Source organism: Aquarana catesbeiana, linkage group LG10 (assembly GCF_042186555.1).
Source record: "Aquarana catesbeiana isolate 2022-GZ linkage group LG10, ASM4218655v1, whole genome shotgun sequence".
Classification (NCBI taxonomy): Eukaryota; Metazoa; Chordata; class Amphibia; order Anura; family Ranidae; genus Aquarana; species Aquarana catesbeiana.
In genome coordinates this window covers 42,081,995-42,094,658 of record NC_133333.1, presented here as the reverse complement: position 1 = coordinate 42,094,658, position 12,664 = coordinate 42,081,995, and the positions used below count along the sequence as shown (strand labels likewise).

Below are 12,664 nucleotides of genomic sequence, written 5' to 3'. Positions count from 1 at the left end.
GCAAGTCCGTTCGTTAGAAAGTCTGCTGCAAGTCCGCCGAAAGTCCGCCGGAAGTCTGTCGGACAGGCTGTCGGACTTTTGTAGACGAAAAGTCCGACCGTGTGTACGCCCCATAAGAGTTTCAATTCATATACAATCAGGCAGGCCCTTGCACTACATGGTTTTGGTAAATCTGAAGACCAAAATCTGCAGAAGATCTAAGTGTGTTTGGGGGCTTTATAGACCCCAGATCCCTCCATAAAGAATACCTGTCACATGCCTATTGCTGTCACATGGATGTTTAAGTGATCAAAAAAAAAAAATGTAAAGCAACAGTGTAAAATTAAAAATATATATATAAATTAATATTTAAAACACAAAGGTGAACACATGCGTTCGTCCCGAACGCACGCAAACCTCAATCTTCCCACACATGAGGTATTACCATGAACATCAGAATATGGGCAGTAATTCTAGCACTAGAGCTCCTCTGTACATCTAAAGTGGTAACCTGTAAAGGCTTTTAAAACGTCACCTATGGATAATAAAATTTACGTTGTTTGTCGCCGCTGTGCGAGCGTGCGCAATTTTAAAGCGTGACATGTTTGGTATCTATTTACTTGGCATGATATCATCTTTTATATTTTACAAAAAATTTGGGTTATATTTTCTGGGTTTTTTTGCTTTACAATTTAAAAAGTGTATTTTTTTCCAAAAACTGCATTTGAAAAACCGCTGCACAAATACCATGTATAAAAAAAGGGAAAGAAAAACTGCGCTATAGACCAAAATGAACAATTAATCGTTGAAAAGCTGCAATCCTGACAATAAACATCAATTGTGGGAAAAACATAAAAAGTAAAAGGAATTGCGCTAATGCATATGCAAAATATCATAAAAACGATATATATAAAGTTAAGTGCAAAAGTAGAAATAAAACTGGATGTGAATAACAGTTGATGATAATCCACCGTAATGTCCCAATAAAATAAGAGCTCAGTGTAATATGTAAAGAACTCCAATTCGCCCAAAAAGTGCAAAAACAAAAAGTCCAAGTAATAATACGATCAGTGACAGCAAAGGAGGGTCCACCACCAGGGATAGAAGGGGTTGCTCCTTACCAGATGGCCATGACCCCCCACTACAGAGGGTCACAGCAAGCAGATAAGATTGTAACACAGAGATTGGGAACTTCTATCAGCATCCACCAGGGGTCGCCTCACCGTCAGTCACTCCAGCAAAGCCAATGGCAGGGATACACCACAGAATGAAGAGGAGCTCACATAGTGTAAAACCATCGAGAATTTATTTAAAATCAAATAACAAAGTGAACACTTACAAAGCGTATGTAGAAAGAAAGCCTTAAGTCCGGTTCCTTGGCCACAGGAGCACGGACAAACCCGTCCTACTGGAACACAACACTGTTTGGGGGTGACGTCAGCGCGTCGTCTGGCTCCGCCCTACGCGCTTCGTGACATCATCACGTCTTCCAGGGGCACTAAGACGTGCCCCTGGAAGACGTGATGATGTCACGAAGCGCGTAGGGCGGAGCCAGACGACGCGCTGACGTCACCCCCAAACAGTGTTGTGTTCCAGTAGGACGGGTTTGTCCGTGCTCCTGTGGCCAAGGAACCGGACTTAAGGCTTTCTTTCTACATACGCTTTGTAAGTGTTCACTTTGTTATTTGATTTTAAATAAATTCTCAATGGTTTTACACTATGTGAGCTCCTTTTCATTCTATGGTGTATCCCTGCCATTGGCTTTGCTGGAGTGACTGACGGTGAGGCGACCCCTGGTGGATGCTGATAGAAGTCCCCAATCTCTGTGTTACAATCTTATCTGCTTGCTGTGACCCTCTGTAGTGGGGGGTCATGGCCATCTGGTAAGGAGCAACCCCTTCTATAACTGGTGGTGGACCCTCCTTTGCTGTCACTGATCGTATTATTACTTGGACTTTTTGTTTTTGCACTTTTTGGGCGAATTGGAGTTCTTTACATATTACATTGAGCTCTTATTTTATTGGGACATTACGGTGGATTATCATCAACTGTTATTCACATCCAGTTTTATTTCTACTTTTGCACTTAACTTTATATATATCGTTTTTATGTTATTTTGCACATGCATTAGCGCAATTCCTTTTACTTTTTATGTTTTTCCCACAAATACCATGTAACCTAAAAAATTGCAAAAGCCACCAATTTATTCTCTAGGGCCTCTGCTTTGCTTTAAAAATATATATCATGTTTGGGGGTTCTAACAAATTTTCTAGCCAAAAAAAAAAAAACAGATTTTCATTGCATACTAGCAAATATACTAGCAAAAAAAAACAGACTTTTATTGCATACTAGCACATTATGGCAAACTTACCAGAAAACAAAGCCCTCCAGCAGGAGGATCACTCGCCTGGTCCTCCTTCCAGGTTCACGAGCTTCGGCAGTATGAATGGCTGAGCCGCAATGATGTCATTTCTGCGCATGTGTGCAGGAGTCACTGTTTATGGCACAGGGCTCTGAAGGAATGGCAAGGGTATGCCATTCCTTCAGTGGGCATGCACAGTTGATGTCACTGGCTGCTTCTAAAGTAAATATCTCCTAAACGGTGCACGTTTAGGAGATATTTACAGTACCTATAGGCATATCTCCCAACATTTTGAGATGAGAATGAGGGACACCTACTAGAAAATGTATGTAGGTATAGAACATGCCCCCCTGCACCACCCCCTTAAAGGAGAATTACCAAAAAAAAGGTCAATTAAATCCACAAGGGCTTTTTTTTACCACTATTATTCCTTTATATTGGCTTTTAAAGTTTACAAATGCAGCAATTTAGAACTTGGATGAAAGGTTTAGCACTGGGAAACACTTTTTGAAAGATAAAAAGAGCATTTTATATACAACTATATGGAGCAGACCAAAATGAGGGACAAATGAGGAGGAAAGATGGAAATCAGGGACAGTCCCTCGAAATCAGGGACAGTTGGGAGCTATGCCTATAGGGAAGCCTTATTATAGGTGTTTTCTTCCGACTTTAATATTTGGGAGACATTTATTCACAGCCACGATTCACTCCCTATGCAGCCTCCTTACAGGATAAAGTTTGCATAACATACAATGGTGGCAGTCCTGCTTATAGGCCCTCTGGAAGCCTTACACCTTCCAATTGAAAAATTCCATAGGAAGCTTGTCAGATTAAGGTAAAAGGAATGGACTTACACTTGTAAGGCTTCCTGAGTAAGACATTTCGCTAATTGTTCTTGTCTGGGGATTCTTCTAAAACCATATACTGTGTTTTGATTGACAGTGAATGTTTCCGAAGTGACTATTAGCAATAACGCTACACGTCCTATCACTGTGGACAAGGATTCCGTGGCTCTGAAATGTTCATCATATGGAACAGATGTAAGCTACAAATGGACATTCATGGGGTCACCACTGCCACAGAACCCCCGATATCACCTTACAAACAATGATTCCACCCTCATCGTCAGTCCCGTGACGAGGAACGAACAAGGGCCTTTCGTTTGTGATGTCAGCAACTACTTGAATAACGGCACCAGCAATCCATACTACCTGACTTGTAAGTGCCTTGCAAACTTCATAGCCATGCTAAAGTGTACCCATTGGCTGTAACTTAGAATGGCCATAAATGGTTACCTATCGCTCCAGTGCTAGAAAGCTTGATTCTTAGCCAATGCTTGCAGTACTTCTATGTGGAGGTCATTGTTCCTACATAACATAATGGGATCTCCTTGTGTGATAACGAAAGTTCATTTTTGCTCCTTAGGGAGGTAACTGACAGTTTACTCACTTTAGGGTGTGGAAATGAGACATTCATTATTAGATAAGGTGCAAAGGTTTCCCCCCATTTTGGAAATGGGACTATAAAGGCTCAAAGAGTATACGTTTGATTAATTTTAAAAGTAGCTTTTTATTGATAGAAAAAGTAATTACTATACAATACACAAAGTCACATTATCAAATAGTGCATAAAAAGTAGGGTACGAAAATACTTATAACATACTGTAGTAGCACAAAGTTGCTGTAACAGTCAGCATGCAGAGGTTGCATAGGCAAATTCCAACACGTTTCAGAGTTCTAAGACTCCTTCATCAGGGAGGTTTCTGCACTGTACGGTTGATATGGTCTATGGGTAGAGAAATTGTGTCACATTAAATTGACCACATAGCTAAGTACAAACACGTTAAAAAAAAATACAGATAGCAAACCATGTTTACGAAATGTGCCACTTACAAAATGTCCCTACGTTGCAGAGCGATTGATCATCTCATGAAATAAAATTGATAAAAACCATAGAGTCACCAAGGTTGGAAAATATGGTGAGACCCTTGAACTGATGGGGGGCCATTCGGCAAGCACTGAGACCACCTGGCGCCAAAAGGGAAAAAGTATGAATAAATATGAGGCAGAAAAGGGGGGTATGGGTAAAAGCAGGGCCTAGTGTGTTTAACATACGAAAAAAACACATGGTACAGCATTATAAACCAATTACCCAGTGTATATATGCATTCATATTTTGATTGTGATAGATTCTACACTTTTTATTTATAGATCTTCCCATATACTGCTTGTATACCTATGCATAATAGAAGAACAATGAGTGTATACCTACAAGATACGTCATAGATATCCCCCTGTGTGGATTATTCTGAACACAAATACACTGGGTAATTGGTTTATAATGCTGCACCATGTGTTTTTCTTATGTTAAACACACTCGGCCCTGCTTTTACCCATACCCCCATTTTCTGCCTCATATTTATTCATACTTTTCCTCTTTTGGCGCCAGGTGGTCTCAGTGCTTGCCGAACGGCCCCCCACTCAGTTCAAGGGTCTCACCATATTTTCCAACCTTGGTGACTCTATGGTTTTTATCAATTTTATTTCATGAGATGATCAATCGCTCCGCAACGTAGGGACATTTTGTAAGTGGCACATTTCGTACCCATAGTTTGCTATCTGTATTGTTATTTAAAGTGGTTGTAAACCCTTACAACACACTTTTTGCTACAGGTAAGCCTATAATAAGGCTTACCTGTAGCTACCCTGGAAATTTCCTAAACCTGAACGGTTTAGGAGGTATTCCTTGTATTTGCATGTGCCGACATCATCGGCACATGCGCACTGAAGCAAATTGAAGCATTGGCACGTACGTGCCGTTGCTTCAGTGAGTGTGCTGTTACCGGAGGCTTCTGCGTGCATGTGCGGGAGTGACGTCATCACGGCTCCGGCCAATCACAGCGCTGGAACCCGCGATAACCAGAAGTAACTCCGGGAGTGATGTTGGCCGCCAGAGCGGTATACGAGGACGGCTGCAGGGGCTTCAATCTCAGGTAAGTAATTCATAATGAGCTAGTATGCTATGCATACTAGCTCATTATGACTTTGTCTTGCAGGGTTTTTTTTTTTTGTCCTAGGGTTTACAACCACTTTAACGTGTTTGTACATATCTATGTGGTCAGTTTAATATGACAGGCTCCCATAGTGAAGTTTGTCACGATTTTATTAAAAATTGTTAACAAAATTCCATCGCAATATGCAATGTAAAAGCAAACATACAATGCAGGAAGTAGGGATGCCGTGTGCACTGCACCTGCATTCCATTGAGGGAGGAAGTGACGTATCACGCTCGACCACACCCAATGCGTTTCGTCAGCACGCTCTGATGACGTCATTTATAGTACTTTGCACACACTTAACAGAGAGCACGAGTTTAATGAATATATTTATTAATTCCATTTTCAAACAACTAAATACACAGATGAAATATTTAGGCAAACAAAGGAAACTGTTTTACCTCCCAAAGGATTTGTATTTCTGTCTGTCCATTTCTGGGATTTACACAGTTTTGCCACAAACTGAAGCCTTATTTGGCAGAGAAGGAGATGTGATTTTTTTTCTCTAATGTCGTTACTGTAGGTAACACTTGTACTTCCCCATGTCCATGAATGGACAGTGAAAGAAGAAGCAGCAGACTAATCACTCTTCTCTCCTCCTATCAGCATACTTCTTGTTAAAACATAGGCACAACAGATTGGCTCTTTATGCTGCTTTTCCCTCTCCCAGTCTAAGCTCTGTTTAGGTCCTATTCCCAATGGCATTAAAAGCAGGAGTGTAGGGCACGCTTTTTAATACTCTTCAAACTCTTAGTAAAGCAGTCTGCTATTGATAATATGGACAGCACACAGTGTTCTGTTCAAATTATCAAAACATGAAGCTTTTACATTGTGTTGTATTGCTGAGCTTCAAAAATGAAGCTTCATTTGGAGTTTGGAAGGAATTGAAGCATTTTTGACTCCCTCCATTCAAGTTAATAGTAACACACCGGCATTCGTTTGCAATACAACTGCGGTGCATTTTAACACACCTTTAACACTAGTTTACACATGGGGTGCTTGGGAGCATTTTTAACGTACCTTTAACGCTCATTAAACATGTCAAACATAGCACATTAAGGCTATAGGTGCGTTTATTCAGTGTCAGTATTTTGGGCAAGTTTGAACAAGGCCTTACAGCATGGGTGCCCAACCTTTTGAAGAGCGAAGGCCACTTAAGCGACTTGGTAACCGGTTGCAGGCCACAATGAGCAGAGCGGGCGGATGACAGGTCACGGACACAGCCTACTCTATGGGCCCTCCAATGCGATTGGCCCAGATGGAAGGGGATGAATCCCCTTATGTTTTTTTTTTAGTGAATTGGATTGAAGGTAGGCGGGTGTACATGGGCACAAGTCCGTTTACATCTGCCGCTCCATAGAGGTGAATGGAGAGTCCGATTTGGTTAGCCCGATCGTGTTGAAGGGGCCTAAGGCTTTCACACTGATGTGCAGGGTTTACCCACATTGCAGGTGTAGCACAGTGCACCTGTGGCTTTGCTGCGGGTTAACTGCACTTTGCCATAGACTTCTATTATATCCTGTAGGTGTGGTGCACTTTCTGAAAGCTCACCAAACCTGTAGGTAATAACAAAAGTCTATGGCTCAGTGCAGGTAACCCGCAGGTGCAATGCGCTGCACCTGCAGATCAATTTTAAGTAGCCCAGAGTAACCACTGCAGAATAGATATGCTCATATATACACTGTGATTTTGTAATAAACTTACCTTTAAAGAGTTTGTTAACCCCCCAAAAAAAAAATAAAATGGATCCTGCTCCTTTAAAGCATGTTATATGATACAGTGCTTGTCCTGTGTCATTTGGCCCCCTGTAACACCTAAAAAACCTGGCTGATCCTGCCAGTTTCTCTCCACCCCTCTGTAAACTGACCACGGTGTATCATGGCTGCTGAGACCAGACACCGTGGTCAGTTTACATGCCTCTATCATCAGCAGCCTGCTATCTGCTCTGCTCCTGTATCCTCCTACCCCCCTCCCCTCTCTGTCTGTGTGTGAGCTCCCCCTCCCCCTCCTGCTGCTCTCATAACACGAACCTGTATACACCATCAGCACTGCCTCTTATTGCAGTGTCCTCCTCTTTGAATGATTTATAAATATAAATGCTGTAAATACCTAATTTAAGAGCCAAGATTGCGATCACATCACCAGCCAGCCCTCTCCTCCCCTCCAGACTGATATCAGCAGAGGAATCTCAGCCCCGCCCACTGCATCTCTCAGAGGAGAAAAGGAGAAAGCTGGCCAGTCATGTGATCGCAATCTCAGCAGTGAAATTAGGTATTTGCAGCATTTAATTTTATAAATCACACACAGAGGGGGATACTACAATAAAAGGCAGTGCTGATGGTGTATACAGGTTAGAGTGGCTTAACAACCACTTTAATAACAGTCTTCCATTTAGGTATTGCCGGCAGTTGCTGTCCCAGGCAGAGTGCATTTGGTATCACTTTGCTTGAGACAGGAGACGGCGCTATGCAGGAAGCATCAGCTTACGTGGCTCTTCTCTGCAGCCGCTTGCTTCCTCTACTGCTGGCTTCATTCACAACACTGATGCATTGGCATAGCGGATCCCAGAGCAGGATGTCATGGGCCACTGGTTGGGCACCCCTGCCTTACAGGGACTGCAGGCGCCTGATACCAGGTCAAGTTCAGGTGCTTATGACATTAATTTAATGCATTTAATGGTTAATGAATAAAGAGCTACATTAATTTATGATTATATATAAAGATATATATAGAGATATCTACAGATATAGACATCTATAGATATCTCTATATATAGTATTATTATTATTAATTATTGTTTGTTTATATATTAATTATATATATATATATATATATATATATATATATATATATATATATATATATATATATATATTGGCTTAAAATATCTTATAACTCAAATTTTCTTTTTATACAGAATTTGTTCTTTGTCTAGTCTTGGCCAAGTTTTCTTGAATCCCAGACCCTAAAATAAGTAAAGTATGTGTAGATTTGGAAAAACATGTTTATAAAAACTAGAAGAATAAAAACTGAAGAATTTGCATTCAAGGAATTGTATTGGTCACTGTGAGCAAATTTTCCCCTTCTGTAGAGCACGCTCTTTTCTCAGTTATTACTATTAGGCTGGATGCTCACAGTCACAGGCATCCTAAAATAATCCAATTTATGTTGGATCTGTCTCCCAGGAGCTTGAAGAAAAATCCAGAGTAAAAAAAGCTTGGTCTGGTGCGTATTTACAAACGTTAATGCACATTTATGCACATATGGCATTCCATTTCATTCTAGAGGCTAGAATGTGAATTCGTTCTAGCCACTATAAATGAAATGACATGAAACGTGTTTGTTTATACGTTCAAAAAGTGGCTTTTATTTCCTACTTGTGTTCATGAGGCCTTCGTTGCTTCTTTTTTTTGTCATGCCATAATGACTTTTGTTTTGCAATTATAGGGCTGCCAAATGGGCAGATTACATGTGATGCCAAGGGGTCAGGCCAAAGCATCCAACTTTATTGCTCCTGGCCTGGAGGGTACCCACCTGCTCAGGTTCACATGATATACCAAAGTGCAAACTTAACAGAGTTGGATGGAGTTATGACTGAGATACCATTTGACCAATTCCCCCTTGGAACTGCACTGTCTTGCACTGGAACACATCAGGGATCTAATGAAACCTGCTCAGTGATTATTGGTAAGATACATAGGCACCATTTATAAAAGCTTTTACAGGAGTTACATGTGGAAATGTTGGCAGTAGGATGCAATAAGTATCAAGTGGTCATTTTACACATGTGGGCTTAGAAATTAAAGCAGAACTCCAGGAATTATCTTTATTGCCAATTTACAGTGGTCCAGCTTGGCAGGAAGCAATTATCCATATCTGGAGGGCCTGCATACAGTGATAGCACAAACTGCCGGGGTCCTGCTCCATTGGCTTCCCCTCTGCACACTAAAAACAGGGGGGTTGCTTGCTTGATAGGCATACACCCCAACATAGAATGCATTGTATTTTTTTTTAGTGCACACAAGGCATTGTCTGATAGGATGAGGCTAGATTGTGACATCAACCATCCCTTCACTCAACTTTGTCCAATCAGAGAACACTTTGTAGTCACTGAAAAAATGCAAGGCTTTCTCTGAATGGTGGTGGCGCTGAGAGATCAACTCCCTGTGTTCAGTGTTCTGAGGTGAAGCCCCTCAAGCAGGACCTGGAAGACCTCATCTATGACTGTATGTACTACACTAGTTTTCCACAGATCCAGCGGCCCTCCAGATACAAGATATATAATTACATTGTACCAAGCCAGACCAATGTAAGTTGTAAAGATAATTCCTGAAGTTCACACCTCCTGGGTTTCACATCTACATGTTTTGTTAGGGCATTACTAAAACACACATCAAAGCGTGTTACTATGTGTATAGTGCTGCAGTGCCACCTGTAATCAACAGCCACTTTATTAGGTACACCTGTTCAATTGCTTGGTAACACAAATTGCTAATCAGCCAATCGCATGGTAGCAACTCAATGCATTAAGGCATCTAGACATGGTTAAGACAACTTGCTGAAGTTCAAACTGAGCATCAGAATGGAGTAGAAAGGGGATTTAAGTGACTTTGAACGTGGCATGGTTGTTGGTGCCAGACAGGCTGGTCTGAGTATTTCAAAAACTGCTGATCTACTGGAATTTTCACACACAACCATCTATCGGGTTTACAAAGAATGGTCTGAAAAAGAGAAAATATCCAGTGAGCGGCAGTTGTGCGGAGGAAAATGCCTTGTTGAGGTCAGAGGAGAATGGGCAGACTGGTTCAAGATGATAGAAAGGCAACAGTAACTCAAATAACCACTCATTACAACCAACCAAACCAAGAATACCATCTCTGAATGCAAAACACATCGAACCTTGAAGCAGATGGGCTACAGCACCAGAGGACCACACCGGGTTCCACTCCTGTCAGCTAAGAACAGAAAACTGATGCTAAAATTCACACAGGCTCACCAAAATTGGACAATAGAAGATTGGAAAACCGTTGCCTGGTCTGATGAGTCTTGATTTCAGCTGGGATATTCAGATAGTAGGGTCAAAATTTAGGTTAAACAACATGAAAGTATGGCTCCATCCTGCCTTATATCAATGGTTCAGGATGGTGGTGGTGTAATGGTGTGGGGGATATTTTCTTGGCACACTTTAGGCCCCTTAGTACAAATTGAGTATCATTTAAATGTCATGGCCTACCTGAGTATTGTTGCTGACCACGTCCATCCCTTTATGACTACAGTGTACCCATCTTCTGATGGCTCCTTCCAGGAGAATAATGCACCATGTCCCAAAGCTCAAATCATCTCACCACTGGTTTCTTGAACATGACAATGGGGTCATTGTACTCCAATGGCCTCCACAGTCACCAGATCTCAATCCAATAGAGCACCTTTGGGATGTGGTGGAACGGAGATTCGCATCATGGATGTGCAGTCGACAAATCTGCAGAAACTGCGTGATGCTATCATGTCATATTGGACCAAAATCTCTGAGGAATGTTTCCAACACCATGTTGAATCTCTTCCATAAAGAATTATGACAGTTCTGAAGGCAAAAGTGGGTCCAACCCAGAACTGGCAAGGTGTACCTAAGGTGGCTGGTGACTGTATAACACTGTAGGCAGTTGCAGTTAGGTTTCCCATCTGCAGATGGCCTTATTCCATTATTGCATGGGAAGGAAAGTTTCATATAGAAATTGGTTCCTTCTTTAGCTTTGTTGAGAGGAATGTAGCCGCATTAGACACTGAACTCTCAGGAGACTTGGGCAGCCATCTTGGTGAGGAAACCTTTAAAATAATGAACCCCACATCATTTTGGAATTCTTTTGGCGATTGTGAGGTAGGGAAAGGAACGCGCCTTTGAGGAACAGTGCTTAGCATAGAATCAGTTTCCGGATGAGGAAGGATAGCTCAGAGAAGGCACAGTGGACACTCTGGGAAGCAGTGGGAAAGCGATGAGCCAGTATAAACTGACAATAGGGCTACAGCCTATCCAAGAAGTCCCTGGTAATGAAAGCTATTCTCTGGTAATATTGTCTGATTGTATGTTTTGTGGATTGTCTATGCCAGTGCTGAAGATCAGTTATCTGTGCTGTTAATAGACTATGCCAAATTTATATAAAGACATCCATTCCCAATTCATTGGGGTTGATTTACCAAAACTGGTGTGTGCAAAATCTAGTACAGGTCTTCATAAAAACCAATCAGCTTCCAGGTTTTATTATCAAAGCTTAATTGAACAAGCTGAAGTTAGAAGCTGATTGCCTACCAAGCACATCTGCACTAGATTATGAGTGCTCAAGTTTTAATAAATCTCCCTGATTGTGTGTTAGTGTTCCCTCCCATTATAAGGTTCCTAACTCAGGCCCCACCTACAACATCACAATGCACATACTGTATCCAGTAGATGCCAGCACATCACAATGGACATGCCATTCTTTGACCACTTCACTACCACTGTACATCTTTGAGCAGAGGAGCAGTGGCCACAGTGTTCTGGACTCCCATTTTTAAAGAGCACTGTGTTTATAAGAAAATTGCACAGAGCCATTTAGAATATCTCTGTGCCTTGTGATCACTGTGATGTGTAAGGGTAACATTTCCAGGTATTTACTGTACAAGAATCTTAGCTCATGTCACTGCTTACAAGCAGTCGGTGCCCTCCTCCGTCCTGTATGTATCAGCTTGGTGATCAAGCCCAGGAGTTCACATTCTCTCCGCTATACATTGAAATCAATTGAAAGGGGTGTGACAATGACATTTTGCTCTGAATGTTTATTCCACTGGCAGCATACACAGATACTACGGCTGGGAGCCAAGCTTCTAACAGGTTTCAACAATCACAGGCCTTAGTTGTAGGGATTAAATGCTGTTATGGGTAAAATGCATTGGTTGCGACGCTTCCAGTAGGACTGTCTGAGAGTGCTGCCAGTGGATTAAATATTTGGAGCAAGATGCTATCGCTCTTCCACTTCTTTCAGTTTACTTCCAAGTAATTATTATCTCTCACAGAGGTTACAGTACACTCCTTGACAATGCTTTCAACTACCGGTAATTTTCTTTACAGAAGGATGACGCCATGTTGGTTCTGGCATCATCCAGCATCAGCACCTACTTCCTGGATTAAAATACTGACTCAGAGATGATACAGTCATGTAATTCTTGGTTCCTTTGCAGTTCTTGGTTGTATTTATAAATGCCTTCTACAGATTAGTCCCTATTAGAGCTTCTCA

The 12,664-nt window shown here is 41.6% G+C and overlaps 1 protein-coding gene across 1 annotated transcript in view; it reads left to right on the top strand.

The window, feature by feature from the left end:
- The window catches only part of LOC141110629 (cell adhesion molecule CEACAM1-like), a 106,981-nt gene that overhangs the window by 36,964 nt on the left and 57,353 nt on the right, over positions 1 to 12,664 (top strand). Inside the window, exons 4-5 of the mRNA XM_073602076.1 lie at positions 3,284 to 3,559; positions 8,844 to 9,083. Of these exons, the coding sequence (XP_073458177.1) occupies positions 3,284 to 3,559; positions 8,844 to 9,083 (516 nt within the window). The remainder of the gene's footprint in view (positions 1 to 3,283; positions 3,560 to 8,843; positions 9,084 to 12,664) is intronic.